The sequence below is a fragment of the Perognathus longimembris genome, chromosome 20 (assembly GCF_023159225.1).
Source record: "Perognathus longimembris pacificus isolate PPM17 chromosome 20, ASM2315922v1, whole genome shotgun sequence".
Classification (NCBI taxonomy): domain Eukaryota; kingdom Metazoa; phylum Chordata; class Mammalia; order Rodentia; family Heteromyidae; genus Perognathus; species Perognathus longimembris.
The window spans coordinates 10,378,255-10,392,999 of NC_063180.1; the positions used below are offsets into that span (position 1 = coordinate 10,378,255).

Sequence of the window (14,745 nt, forward strand, 5' to 3'; positions counted from 1 at the left end):
TTAGAAATCCACTTGTAGGTATTTCCTTTCGTTTTCTTTTCTGCGGTAGGTATCATAAAAGTGTAAACCTTTGAAGATTGGAAGATAGGACATGATGGCAAAGGAGAAGCTTCCTCCATTTGGCTACATGAATGAGAACAATCAAGGTTAACAAAGAAGATGAAAATCAAGAATCATGAAAGTGATAGCAGCAGAGCTCAAAGACACAGAGGTAAAAAAAAAAAAAACCCAGGAAAATTTTCCAACATTAATCCCTACTCATGAAGAGAGGAAGATAAGGGTACAACCACAATATAAGACAGGCCTGCTTATAAACAAGAAGTGACACCTGCAGGATCAACCTGTACTTCTCACGAGAATTAAACCCAGTGTGGAGATTTGGTTAGAGAATAACTGCTCTGTGTGGAAGCTGAAGATTAGCATTAGTGAAAAAGACATTTTATTCCTCCTTTATCACAAAGAACTAAGTGAATAATGATTATCAAAGTGATATCACAGTCATATGTCTAATCTGGTGGCAGGCACCAGAAGTCATCGAACAGGAGAGTGTCTGCTTTGGACCTGCAGAGGAGTTCAGTTTAGAGAGGTGGGTCTCTGAAATGCAATACTGTTGTATGATCCTCCTTCTGGTAAGGAATATCTCCCATGTTCTGAGGGACATGGCATAAACAGAGGACTAACACCATGGCTAGCATAACAGGCACCTCCAGACACTGCCTCTGACTATTTTTTGGCTGTCAGGCAGATCTGACCATTCTAGGTGCTGGGACTACAAGCTATGACTTCCACACCTGGCTCTCCATATAGGGATGGGTACTTGTGGACAGATTCTGAAAACACTGAGACCTGTAGGTGGAGGTCCTCAATGATCCCTTTGCTACTGCAGATCTATCATGGATCGCTGTTTCTTCCACTGGCAGATCCATTTAGGGACCAACCCTAAGTTTGGATATCTGCTCCTCTAAGTACACAAACAGGAGCTTCTGGAGAAAATGGGAATATGTCTAACCCACAGGCTATAAAATTCCTGTGGCCAGCAGTACATAACTAAGAGAAGCTTAATTATGAAATTCGTAAGCTAGCTAAGCCAAGCACTTTATTTTCAATCTGCGCAAAGCTGGCAATAACATACTGGGGCTATGGATGATTCTTTATTATCAAGACTACTGAGTCAGGGATCTTGTTGCAGTGGGGAGACGGAAAGCCTCAACCTTGCCACTCTACTTTCCTGTCTGAATTAAAACAAGTGATTGAAACTTTGAACTTATAACTTGGTCTAAGATTTAGTCACACACTTGGTCTCAGTGAAAATTCCAATGTTAAAAAAAAACACAGAAATAAAAAATACACAAAAAGGGCAACATGACTTTTCTGAAGATCAACTACAAGTAATAAACATACAAAAGGGAAGGAATTCTATCAAACACACTCTAGGAGGCCTATGGAGCCCTGATAACAAAAGATAGGGGCATGGTACAAAGAAAAGATGTGTACCAACTTAGTTTAGGAACATTGATGCAAAATTTCTAAAAATGGAATGTCCTTTCATGATTAAAGCTATGAAGAAACTGAAAATGGAAGTCTCATGCTTTGAGTTTAACTCCTAGTATCATTGAAATTAATATGCAATGAGTTGAAGAGATAATTCTCAAAAGAAACATCAATGACCAGTAAGGATGTGAAGTGATCAGCATGCTTAGCCACAAAGAAAGTGCAAATCAAAACTCCACTATGATCTCCCTACCTCAGTCAGAATAGAAATTCTAGTAGGGTGGGGCAGGGGGGAAGACACCATTGCACACTGTTGGTGGGAAGCTAATAGAGCTGCTATGGAAATCAGGATTGAGTGACCTTAAAATATGAATGTAAAACCATTACATGATTCTGGTTTATCACTCCTGGGCATATAGTGTCAATATCTACACAGTGTGTTCATAGCATCACTGCTCACACTAGTATGGAATCTGCTTAGGTGTCCATTCAACAATAAATTAACAAGAAAAGTAGCATATAGATATACTACAACTTTAGTCAGTCATGAAGAATAAAATTGTATCATTTTTCAGAAAAATATACAAAACTGGAGATTATCATGTTAAGTATCTCAAATTCTGTCTCAAATGTGCAATGTGGGTCTGAGAGAAAAAAGCATGTCAATATAGTATTAAAGGGCTGGAAATGTGGCTAAGTGATAGAGTGCTTGCCTGGTATGCACGAAGCCCTGGTTTGGATTCTTCATCACCACATAAACAGAAGAAAGCCAGGCAGAGCGGTTTGGTTGTTCGTTGGGATGCTGTCGTCCCTAAGCTCACCAACTGCACCTCTTCACTGGGGAACAGCGGTGCGCAGTGGTCTGAGAAATGGCCTGAAACTTCGGCTTTGGGTGAGAGAAAATGGCTGGGACCAAACAGACTGCTCATACATCCACTGGTGGGAAGGCCCCACTCAAGCAGTTGGCCACCAAGGCTGCCCTCCACAGGCAGGGTGAAAAAGCCCCCATCGCTACAGGCCCGGCACTGTGGCTCTTTCCAGAGGTTCGTCCTTATGAGAAATCCACTGAGCTTCTCATCCGGAAGCTGCCTTTCCAGAGGTTGGTAAGAGAGATCGCCCCGGAGTTTAAAACAGACCTGAGGTTTCAGAGTGCTGCCCTTGGTGCACTTCAGGAGGCTAGTGAAGCATACCTGGTAGGTTTGTTTGTAGATACCAATCTGTGTGCCATCCACATCAAGAGAGTCATCGTCATGCCCAAAGACATCTAGTTGGCTCTCAAGATACGGAGAGAGAGCTTAAGTGAAGGCAATTTTTAGGTGTTTTGTAGTAAATTCTGTAAAATACTTTGGTTTAACTTGTGACTATTTTCGTAAGAAATTGTTTATATATGTTGCATTTGTGCTTAAGTCATTCTATCTTTCACTCAGGATGAGAGGGAAATTGACTGTTCACAGATCTCAGTGGTGCACACTGGGATCAGGAGTGACAAGTTACTAATATGCAGAAGGGATGGGTGATATTTCTTGCTTCTCATGATGCATGTTTCTGTATGTTAATGACATATTGGGTAGCTATTAAAGTACTAGAGTTGATAAATGTGTACAGGGTACTTTTGCAATAAAATTGGTTATGACTAGATAGGGTTTAGCAATTGGGGCTGTTAAGTGTGACCATATATTACTGTGATAGAATGTGAGCTTTTTCAAAGGTGAAAATACAAGTCTTAACCACAGTGTAAATTACAGTTTCCTTAAGAAAAAAAAAAAAAAAAGGAAACCTGGTTGCTATAGAAAACAGTATGTGCATTTATAATAGCTATTTTATATATTGTAGTGTCAGCATTTTCAAATTAAATGTTTTACATCCACACACACACACACACACACACACACACACACACACACACACAGAGAAAAACAACAACAAACAAACAGAAGAAGCCAGAAGTGGTGCTGTGGCTCAAGAGGTAGAGTGCTAGCCTTGAGCAAAAAGAAGCCAGGGTGCTCAGGCCCTGAGTCCAAGCCTCAGGACTGGCTATGTATATATAAAATAATTTGATAATATTCACCACTCCTTTTTATTTTCTACTTTTCCTTTCCACAGTCATTACTTAATACCATATATATATATATATACATACATACATACATACATATTTTATACATACATATTTTATATACATACATAAAACATAATGAAACCTGTTATAATTGTTACAAAGGGATTGAAGAAGAGGCATAAAGGGGGTATATTTAATGAAAGTATACTATAAATATTATATGAGGAAATATCTATACATATTCCATATATACATACGTATATATGGAAAATATATATGGGAATATCACAAGAAAAGTTTTGCAAAATCATGTAAATGTATATCTATGATTATATACAAATCAATACAGTCATAGAGACAGAGCTGAGGCCTCAGCTCTCTGAGCTTCAGAGCCAGGTAAGGACAGCTGGGCTTGATTCAGGCTATTTTACTGGAAGGGATAGTTCTCCAAAGTTGAGAAGAGAAATAATATATTTGAGCTAAAGGCGGGTGTGATAAAGAAAGTTTGCTTATAGAAAACCATGAAAAATTTTTCTACATCCCATTGCCTGCCAACAATGCTAATGTTCCAGTTAAATTCTGCATGGCTGGTCATGGTCTCTGATTTCAAAGTATTCAGGTTCCAACCTCTGTACAATATGCAAATTCTTGCCTTAATCTTCTCATTCTCCCAAATGTAAGAAACAATAATAATAAAGCACTTATTTTAAATATTTTATAAAGAATAGCAGCTAATATTAAGTGAAAAGTTGCTGGCCCTGGTTGGAAGTGCTGGTATTGATCAAGAACACTGAATCTATAACATAATCTCTAAACATACAAATACTCAAATATTAGATATTTAGTCCCATATACTACCTATTTAAAATGTCTCAGCAATTGAAATTTGAAAGAATAATATTGAAGCCGATATTTAAAAATACATACACATTCATATGGTGAGAGAAGAGAGACCTTGAAATAACCCTGTTAGAAAGTTGAGAAATCTCATGAGAATCTTATCTCCAATTAACTATAAAAAAAAAACAAACTGGAAATGGAGCTGTATCTTAATTGGTAAAACACTAGCCTTGAACAAAAATTGCTTAAGTACAGCACTCAGGTCCAGAGTTCAAGGCAGGCATTGGTGGCTCATGCCAGTAATCCTAGCTACTCAGGAGGCTGAGATCTGACGATTTATAGTTTAACGGTAGACCAGGTAGGAAAGTCCATGAGACTCTTAGCTCCAATTAGCTACCACAAATCTGGAAATAGAGCTGTGGCTCAAAGTGGCTTATGCTAAGTGCCCCAATGACATCACTCAAGGGCTGAGTTGAAGCCCCACAACTAACAAAATTAGATAGATAGATAGATAGATAGATAGATAAGCAGACAGCAGATAGACAGATAAAAGACCAAGAAGGAGTGTGCTCTAATCTAGTTTTGTCTTTCCATTCATCAATGTTGATTATTCATCTGACTTTCTGAGATGCCCATTTCCTCATTGACATATAGAAGACCCTGAAAGACAGTGGCTGTAAAAACAAAATGTCATTTTAGTGATGATGTGACTGCAATGTTGAGATGTGTAGCAGCAGTTAGAAGGTTAAATGCTAAGCTATGAACAGAGATTTTCACATTTGGTACCTTTAACTTGTTTCCCACTCCATCCTTATGGATATAGTTAAACAATATCTAGTAAAATCAAGTCACAATAATACTTTAATTTTTAATAGCATATGAAGATGAGATAGTTGAGACCTTGTCTTTCATCAATGCATGGCTTGTGCTAAGTAATTTTACAGCAAGTTTTTCTGAGCAGGTAACTGAAGTTAGGTCAATAGCACATGTTAAAAGAACTTGGGATAAGTTTACAAATTAAGAAAATGAAATCAACTGGATCAGTGTGCCTACTGAAAAAAACTGGGATCTTGAAAGCATGTCTTGATGAGAAAACTATTAATTTTGGTAAGTGAGCTATGTAGTTGGTTCACAGGAGCAGAAATGTTCTGGAACAAGTAGTTAAATTACTCTTGTTTGAGCTAGTGTTGTTTAGTACAGAAGCAGAAAATATGATTACATTTAGAATTATTTAGCATAAGAATTGAATGTACAATACAACATGTTTGGTTCTTGGGACTTAGCAACTATGCTTACAGGATTTCTTTTGGGGGATGTTACTGTAATTGCTTGTGTATTTCAAAATATTTTGTGTCTGTGTCTTTCTTTGATTGTTCCACTTGTGAGCCAGTACCTTTCTTAACTCACCGTTTGGACTTCTCCAGATAGATATTCTGGAATTAGGGGATCTTTTGCCACTACACACTAGAAGGTGTATTGGCCAAGTTTATTTTGCCTACCAGGATTAAGCTTGTCAGCCATATAAAAAGGACAATATGAAATCCCAACAACCACCCATACATCATCAATATGGCTCAGAGGAGCACAGACCTAATTCTCCCTACTGTCAGCCACAGGAATAATTTTCTATGGTGCCATGGATCTGTCCTCAGGGATTCTTTGTGTCCTTTGTACTGAGTTCAGAGACTGCCACTGTGAAATTGCCTGGTGTGGATACAACTTTCATTCTAGAAAGTAAAACTTCAGAAGAATTTCAAATAAAGGCAGTTGCTGAGATAGAAAGTGGAAGAAGAATATGCCAGCCAGTCCTCAAGTTGAGAAAAAAAAGTCAGAATAGCATGGGGGTAATAAAAGGCACAGAGACTTGCATCTGGGAAGGAAAATTCACATCCATCAAGCCAAAGGTGTGATTCCATAACCATAACTGACTCATTTTTATTCAATCAACACTTTGAGACACAGATCACTATTTCTATCTTATATAGGTTGGAGGAGCAAAAAAGTGATGTCAGGTTAGGCAACAGTGATAGAGGACAGAGCCAGCTGCAAGCCTAATTCCAATGTTGCTTTTTCCATAACTCCCTGCACCCAGAATGGAGTGCTTGTTCCTGAGTTCAGTGGACCAATCCCCCTTGCAACAAAGCAAAAGTACTGAAACTTCTTCTGTAATGTTATTCAGTTTTGCTTGAAACACAACTTTCCATTTTGTATGCATGCACATGACTTGTATAAGGCTAACCCTAGTTTCTTACTTTCATGGCAGTTTTCAACATGTAAGCAATGAGAAAAATAGTTGTTGTACTGCTGCCATACCAAGTTCCATCACACTTGTCATTATGATTGACACTAACATTATTTTTTTTAAGAATCTTTATTCCAGTAAGGTCACTAAAATGAAAATAAATATGAAACTTCAAGATTGTAGCATTTGAGAATATCTATCAGAGAATAATAAATTTCAAACAAAATACACAAAAAAGTTAAGAATGCAAAAGTGTTTTCTTAGCATCGGGCATAGGTTCCAGGTTTAGCTGTTTAATCATTTGGACATTTCCAGGATGTAAGAAATTTTTTATTTAACTAATTGTTATTTGTCTTTGCTTACTTCTACTCAATATAGGGGCATAGAAAAGCCCTGGCCAATTACAGTCTTGGAATTTTGGTTTGTTTGGTTTGGTTTTTGTCAGTCTTGGGTCTTGAACTCAGGGCCTGAGCACTGTACCTGGCTTCTTTTTGCTCAAGGCTAGCACTCTACAACCTGAGCCACAGCGCCACTTCCAGCTTTTTCTATATATGTGGTGCTGAAGAATCGAACCCAGAACTTCATGTATATGGGGCGAGCACTTTTCCACTAGGCCATATTCCCAGCCGCACAATCTTGGAATTTTATCAAGAAAATTTTATGTGATTTTTTTTCTGCCTCTTACCTAGAATTATATGTACAACTACCACCCACTCAACACACACACACACACACACACACACACACACACACACACACCAACTCATAGGTTTAGCTGTCATTTTTAAATAAAATTCACACATTTACATTTTACATTTTTAAGTAATAAGCAAAATGCTATCAACTAACCATACAACATCAAAACTTATTTTCATATGCACAGAAATTCACTTTGTTGAGACGTCTCATTTTGGTATGACTATACAAACCAAAGTATTTTCTCTTCAGCTTTTTACTAGATATTCTTCTTTTGCTTAATATAGTTCATTTTTTTGGAAATCTACACAGACACACGTCTAGAATTCACTATTGCAATGCAATGCTCTAGTAAATATTCCCTTTCAAAGCTTTTCTTAACTGTTAAAATATGAATGTGAAAACTGGATATATGACATGTAGATTGTATTTTATTCAGGATCTTGCAAAATTATTCTCTAAACTGCTTTTATTAATTTCTCTTCTTACTAACTCTACATAAACATTCATTTTTCTTTCATAAGCTCAGGAATATCTTAGTTTATTTTATCTTTCCTTGTTTCTTATTTATTTCTGCTAATATGATGTGACAGTAATTTAATTAAATATTTTTGTTTGTTTTGTTTTTTGCCAGTGCTGGGGCTTGAACTCAGGGACTGAGCACTGTCCTTGTTTTCTTTTTGCTCAAGGCTAGCACTCTACCACTTGAGCCACAGTGCCACTTCTGCCTTTTTCTATATATGTGGTGCTGAGGAATTGAACCCAGGGTTTCATGTATATGAGGCGAGCACTTTACCACTAGGACATATTCCCAGCCCTAAGTCCTTTTTCTTTTCAATGAGGCTTTTCTTAATTTTAAATGGTTCAACATGTCTTTAAGGTACTTTAAGTTTTCCAAGTCTCTATTCGGATTCATTCTATTTCCTTTTATTTTTATGTCATAATATTTTTGTTATTTATTTATTATCGATGTTGTCTTTTATGTCTTAACTTACAGTTTTTTCCCATACATATATTTAAAATTTGTAGATAAATTAACTTTCTATTTCTGAATTGTAGATGTTTTTCATTCTTTAATGTTCCAAGAGGAAATCCTCTCAGAATTTCTCCAGTTTTATGAGTATGACAGAATAAATTATGGCAGCATTGGCTTACTTTTTGTTGGTTTAATAATTGACTAGCTCATGATTAAAATGATCCCACTTAAAACAATATTGAAGTTTTGACTTCATTATATGTTTTATGAATTATTATTATAATTATTAAACTCTTAATAAATTCTTAAACTCTCAAATTATTATATTTCTGAAAATTATCAATTCCACTATTATTTATGTAGTACGATCAATTCTTGAACAATTATTTATTGTCAAAGTAATGTACACAGGAGCTATATTTTCATATGTAAGGCAGTGGGTACATTTCTTGAACAATTTGTTACCTTCTCCCTCTTTTCGCCCCTAGACCCCTCCCCTTTCCCCTCTCCCTCCATGAGTTGTTCACTTGGTTTACACCAAATGGTTTTGTAAGTATTGCTTTTGGAGTCATTTGTCTTTTTAACCTTTGTTTCTCAATTTTGATATTCCCTTTCCCTTCCCTAGTTCTAATATTCAGTATCCAGGGTACTCAGATGAGATACAGTGATAGCATGGGGACAGCCACAGGAAGGCGATACAAGAGGATCATCAACAACAACAACAAAAAAGCTACCATTTCACATGGCATGTTGAAAGTAATTACAAGAGTGGTATAACACTCATTTCCATAACATGGAGTTCATTTCACTAAACATCATCTTATATATTTATAAGGGCATAGTTATTGATCTCTTGTGATCCTCTGCTGTGACTAGCCAAAACTTGTGCTAATTATTCCCTATGAGAGAGACCATAGAGTACATGTTTCTTTGGGTCTGGCTCAGTTCACTTAGTATATTTTTTTAAAATTTAATTTATTTATTAATTGAACACAAATTTTTGTGACAAGGTGTTGTGCAAAAAGGGTACAGTTACATAGTAGGGCAGTGTGTACATTTCTTGTGATATCTTACGCCCTGTTTTTCTTTCCCTTCTTTAGGTCAGGTAGACATATATACAATATACAATTTATCAAGAACATATACAATAGCCACGTGGCCAAGCCCAAGAAAATTCGACTAGGGCTTTAAATGTAATGTCGATATTAGACAATATATCGACAGTAGACTTATATGAATGTACATACATAGCTTTTGAGCTATTGTATTCCACTGAGAGGTCGATTTTTGACCTTTATATGTTGAGTAGGTGTTTGGTTTTAGTTACATACTGTTGGGTCGTTACCCCAATCCTGTGGGAAAGACCATTTGACAAGCAGTTTTTGGTTTTACAGACCTGGTCTCTACTGTCTCTCTGTCTCCCTTTCTGAACAGTCATATATCAGGGAGATCATGCCTCTTTGTTTTCTGTGTTCTAGGCTTGTCTCGCTCAACATTATTTGTTCGAGTTCTGACCATTTCCCTGCGAATAACAATATTTCACCATTCCTAAACGCTATGTAGTATTCCATTGTGTATAGGTAGCATATTTTTTGGATCCATTCATCTGTGGAGGGGCATCTGGGTTGTTTCCATATTTTGGCTATTGTGAATTGTGCTGCAATAAACATGGAAGTACAAATGTCTTTTTGATATCTTGGGACTTGCTATTTAGGATAGATGCCTAGGAGTGGTATGGCTGGGTCATAGGGTAGGTCTATATTGAGCTTTTTGAGAAACCTCCATACTGTTCTCCAAAGTGGCTGTACTAATTTGCACTCCCACCAACAATGGAGAAGGGTTCCTCTTTCCCCGCACCCCCTCCAGCATTTGTTGTTGCCTGAGTTCAGAGTATAGGCCATTCTAACTGCAGTGAGGTGGTTTCTCAGGGTTGTTTTTATTTGCATTTCCTTTACTACCAGGGATGTTGAACATTTCCTCATATGTTTCTTTGCCATTTTTATTTCTTCTCTTGTAAAGTCTCTCTTTAGCTCCTTTGCCCATTTCCTAATTGGTTTATTGGACTTGGAGGGGCTTAGTTTTTTGAGTTCTCTGTACATGACAGATATTAGGCCTTTGTCTGTTGCTGTGCTGGTAAAGATCCTTTCCCATATGGTTGGCTGTCTTTCTGTTTTGGTGGCTATGTCCTTAGCTGTGCAGAAACTTTTTAATTTGTACTAGTCCCATTTGTCGAGTCTCTCCCCTATTTGTTGTGCCCCTGGGACTATATTCAGGAAGTTCCTTCCTATGCCTATAAGTTCTAACGTCTTTCGTACTCTGTCCATCAGTAATTTCAAGGATGCAGGTCTGATATTGAGGTCCTTGATCCATTTTGAGTTGATCTTGGTGCATGGTGATAGGCTTGGGTCTACTTTGAGTTTTCTGCATATAGCTGCCCAGTTCTCCCAGCACCAGTAGTTGAAGAGGCTATGTTTTTTCCATTGTATGCCTTTAGCTTCTTTGTCAAATATCAGCTGACTGTAAGAGTGTGGTTTTATTTCTAGATCTTCAATTCTAATTGATTGGTCTTCCGATCTGTTTTTACACCAACACCAGGCTTTTTTTGTTATGATGGCCCTGTAGTAGAGCTTGAAGTCTGGTATTTTGATACCTCCTGCACTGCTTTTTTTGCCCATAATTGCTTTGGCTATTCTAGGTCTTTTGCTGTTCCATATGAATTTATGGATTGCTTTCCTTATTTCAGTGAAGAATGTGACTGGGATTTTGATAGGGATTGCATTTAATTTGTATAGCAACTTGGGCAATATGGCCATTTTCACTATATTGATTCTGCCTACCCATGAGCATGGGAGGTCTTTCCATCTCCTTGTGTCTTCTTTGACTTCCCTTATTAGATTTTTATAGTTTTCATTAAATAGGTCCGTCACGTCCTTGGTTAAGTTGATCCCTAGGTACTTTATTCTTTTTTGGGCTACTGTAAATGGAATTGTTTCCATAATTTCCTTTTCTGTTTGTATATTGCTGGTGTACAGAAAAGCTGCTGACTTTTGTGGATTGATTTTGTATCCTGCTACTTTGCCAAAATGGTTTATTAGGTGTAGGAGTTTGGGGACTGAGTTTTTTGGGTCCTTCAGATATAAGATCATGTCGTCTGCGAACAGGGATAACTTGATTTCTTCCTTTCCCATGTGGATCCCTTTGATGTCCTCCTCTTGCCTTATTGCTGTGGCTAGGGATTCCAGCACTATGTTGAAAAGAAGTGGGGAGAGTGGGCATCCTTGTCTTGTTCCTGAGCCTAGGGGGAATGATTTAAGTTTCTCTCTATTTAATATGATGTTAGCAGCTGGTCTGTTGTATATGGCTTTTATTGTTTTGAGGAGTGTTCTATTTATTCCTGTTTTCTCCAAAGCTTTTATTAAGTCTGGATGTTGTATTTTGTCAAAGGCTTTTGGGGCATCGACTGAGATAACAATGTGATTCTTGATTTTAGTTCTGTTTATGTGGTTAATTACGTTGATTGATTTATGGATGTTGAACCATCCTTTTGACTGTGGGACGAAGCCTACTTGGTCATGATGTATAATTGTGTTGATCAGTTTCTGGATCCTGTTAGCTAATATTTCATTGAGGAGCTTTGCATCTGTGTTCATTAGTGATACTGGTTTGTAGTTTTCTTTTCTTGTTGGGTCTTTGCCTGGTTTGGGAATGAGTATGATATTTGCTTCATAGAATGAGTTTGGGATTTCTCCCACTGTTTCTATTTCACGGAAGAGTTTGAGGAGTATTGGTATTAGCTCCTTACTAAAGGTTTTGTAGAATTCGTTGGTAAATCCATCTGGGCCTGGGCTTTTCTTTGTTGGGAGGTTCTTGATTAACCCCTGTATCTCACCGTAAGTTATTGGTTTATTTAGTTGATTTATTTCTTCTTGGTTCAGTTTGGGCAGTTTATACTTCTCAAAGAATTGATCCATTTCTATAAAATTATTGGTTTTTACAGAGTAGAGTTTCTGGAAATAGCTTCTTATGATTTTTTGAATATCGTGTGTACCTGTTGTAATTTTTCCGGTGGAGTCCCTGATTTTACATATATGAATCTCTTCTCTTCTTTTTTTTGTAAGTCTTGCAAGGGGTCTGTCAATTTTATTTATTTTCTCAAAGAACCAGCTTTTACTCTTATTTATTTGTTGAATGGTCTTTCTATTTTCAATCAGATTTATCTCTTGTTTAATCTTTGTGATCTCTCCCCTCCTAGTCATTTTAGATTCAGTCATTCCTTGTTTCTCCAGTTGTTTTAGTTTCATCGTGCTCTGCTTCCATTCTTTTAATGTCAGTGCTGAGGGAAATCATCTTGCCCCTCAGTACTGCCTTAGCTGTGTCCCATATGTTTCTTTGTGATGTATTTTCATTGTCATTGTGGCTTATGAGTTCGTTGATTTCATCTTTAATTTGGTCTGTGGCCCATGTGTTGGATAACAGTGTGGGGTTTAGCCTCCAAGAATGTGTATACCCTCTGTCGTAACCATTGTTATTGAGGGTTACCTTTAATCCACTGTAATCAGATATAATACATGGGATGACGTCAATACTTTTGTATTTGCTGAGGTTCTTTGTGTGGGCTATGACATGGTCTATTTTGGAATATGATCCATGTGCTGTTGAGAAGAAGGTGTATTGAGTCTCTGTAGGGTGGAAGATTCTGTATAGATCTGTCAGATCCATTTGGGATATGGTGTTACTTCGGTCCTCAGCTCCCTTGCTGATCCTCTGGGTGTTGGATCTGTCTCTTGGGGAGAGTGGGGTATTTAGGTCTCCCACTATGACTGTGTTTGCGTCTATCTTGTTCTGTAATTCTGTGAGGATTTGCTTGACATATGTGGGGCCTCTTTTGTTCGGTGAGTATACATTTATCACCGTGATGTCTTGATTCTGGATTTTTCCTTGTATTAAAATGTAGTGTCCTTCTTTGTCCTTTTGTGTTGATTTTAATGAAAATTCCAGCTTGTCTGAGATCGGGATGGCTACACCTGCCATTTTGGTAGGTGCGTTTGCTTGGAAGATCTTGCTCCATCCTTTCATTCAGAGCCTGTTTTTGTCCCTTGCTGTAAGGTGGGTCTCTTGTAGACAACAGATGCCAACTTTTTGTTTGCAGATCCATTCTGCCAGTCTGCTCCTCTTTATCGGAGAGTTTATACCATTTATATTCAAAGAGATCAAGGATAAGAGTGTTTTTTCTCCTTCCATTTTCTTGTTGGGCATTTTATTCCTCTTTTCTTTTCCTTGTCTTTAGTGAGCTGCTCTTTCTGTTTCTGTTTCTGTCTGTGAGTCCTGTATAATCTCTGTTGGGTGGGATGCCCCTCTTAGAATTCGCTGTAGGGCTGGTTTTTTATTCACATACTCCTTTAGATCCTCTTTGCTATGGAAAGATATGGTTTTCCCTTTGAATCTGAACTCCAATTTCGCTGGATATTTAATCCTAGCTTTCATATTTTTGGCCTGTAGAGCTTGGATGGTATTCTTCCACTCACTTTGCGCTTGGTAGGTTTGTGTGGAGAGGTCTGGTGTTATTCGGATCCTCTTCACATTGTAGAAAATTTCTTTCTTTGTTTTGGCTGCATTCAGAATTTGCTCTTTATTCTTGAGATCTGAAGTCTTGAATATTGTGTGCCTTGGGTGGCTTTTCTCGGGTCTGGCCGGCCAGTTGTCCTATAGGCTTTGGTTACCTGGATGGGGTCCCTTGTGAGATTGGGGAAGTTTTCTGCAATAACTTTATTGAAAATATGATGAAGCCCTCTGCTCTGGTATTTAGCTCCTTCTTGTATTACAATTATGTGCAGATTATATCTCTTGTCTTTGTCCATTAGTTCCTGGGTTAGTCTGCCCTGAAGCTTCACTGTTTCTTGGAGTGTGGCAATTTTCTGGTTGTTGTCGGCTGCTTCATCATCCAAGAGAGAGATTCTGGATTCCATATGGTCAATTCTTTGTGCTGTGGATTCAATTGTGGAGTTTATGGATGTCAGAGAGCTATTTATGGTTGTCAGATCAGCTCTGATTGTGGAAATTACTTCCTTTAAAGAGTTGTATTTTAAATCTATTTTTTCATGCATTTCACTTCTCAGGATGTTAAGATCTTCTTTAATGGAGGTTTACATTGTATCCATTTTTGCTTCCATTTCTTTCTTGGCTTCCTGGATGTCCTTCAATGATTCCACTCTAAACTCCTGGAATTGTTTTCTGATTTTGTTTCTGATGCTTTCCATCATTTCTGTTAACATGCCTCATTTGCTTTTTTATTCTTCATCTCTTTTTCAGTCACGCTGCTTTTTGGAGCTGGCGAGTTGGCTTGCCCTTTGATGAACTGTGTTATATTTCTTTGTGATTTGCTCATCTGGAGATCTGTGGGTGGCTTCCCTGGTTTTTTGTGCTGTTTCCCGCTGGTCTGTC

General features: G+C 37.6%; 1 protein-coding gene across 1 annotated transcript; it reads left to right on the forward strand.

The window, feature by feature from the left end:
* The first annotated feature begins 2,393 nt into the window (after positions 1-2,393).
* Positions 2,394-2,759, forward strand: LOC125368507 (histone H3.3-like). The gene has a single exon (XM_048369513.1). It carries the CDS (start codon positions 2,394-2,396, stop codon positions 2,757-2,759), a length of 366 nt encoding a protein of 121 aa, XP_048225470.1.
* Positions 2,760-14,745: the final 11,986 nt, after the last annotated feature.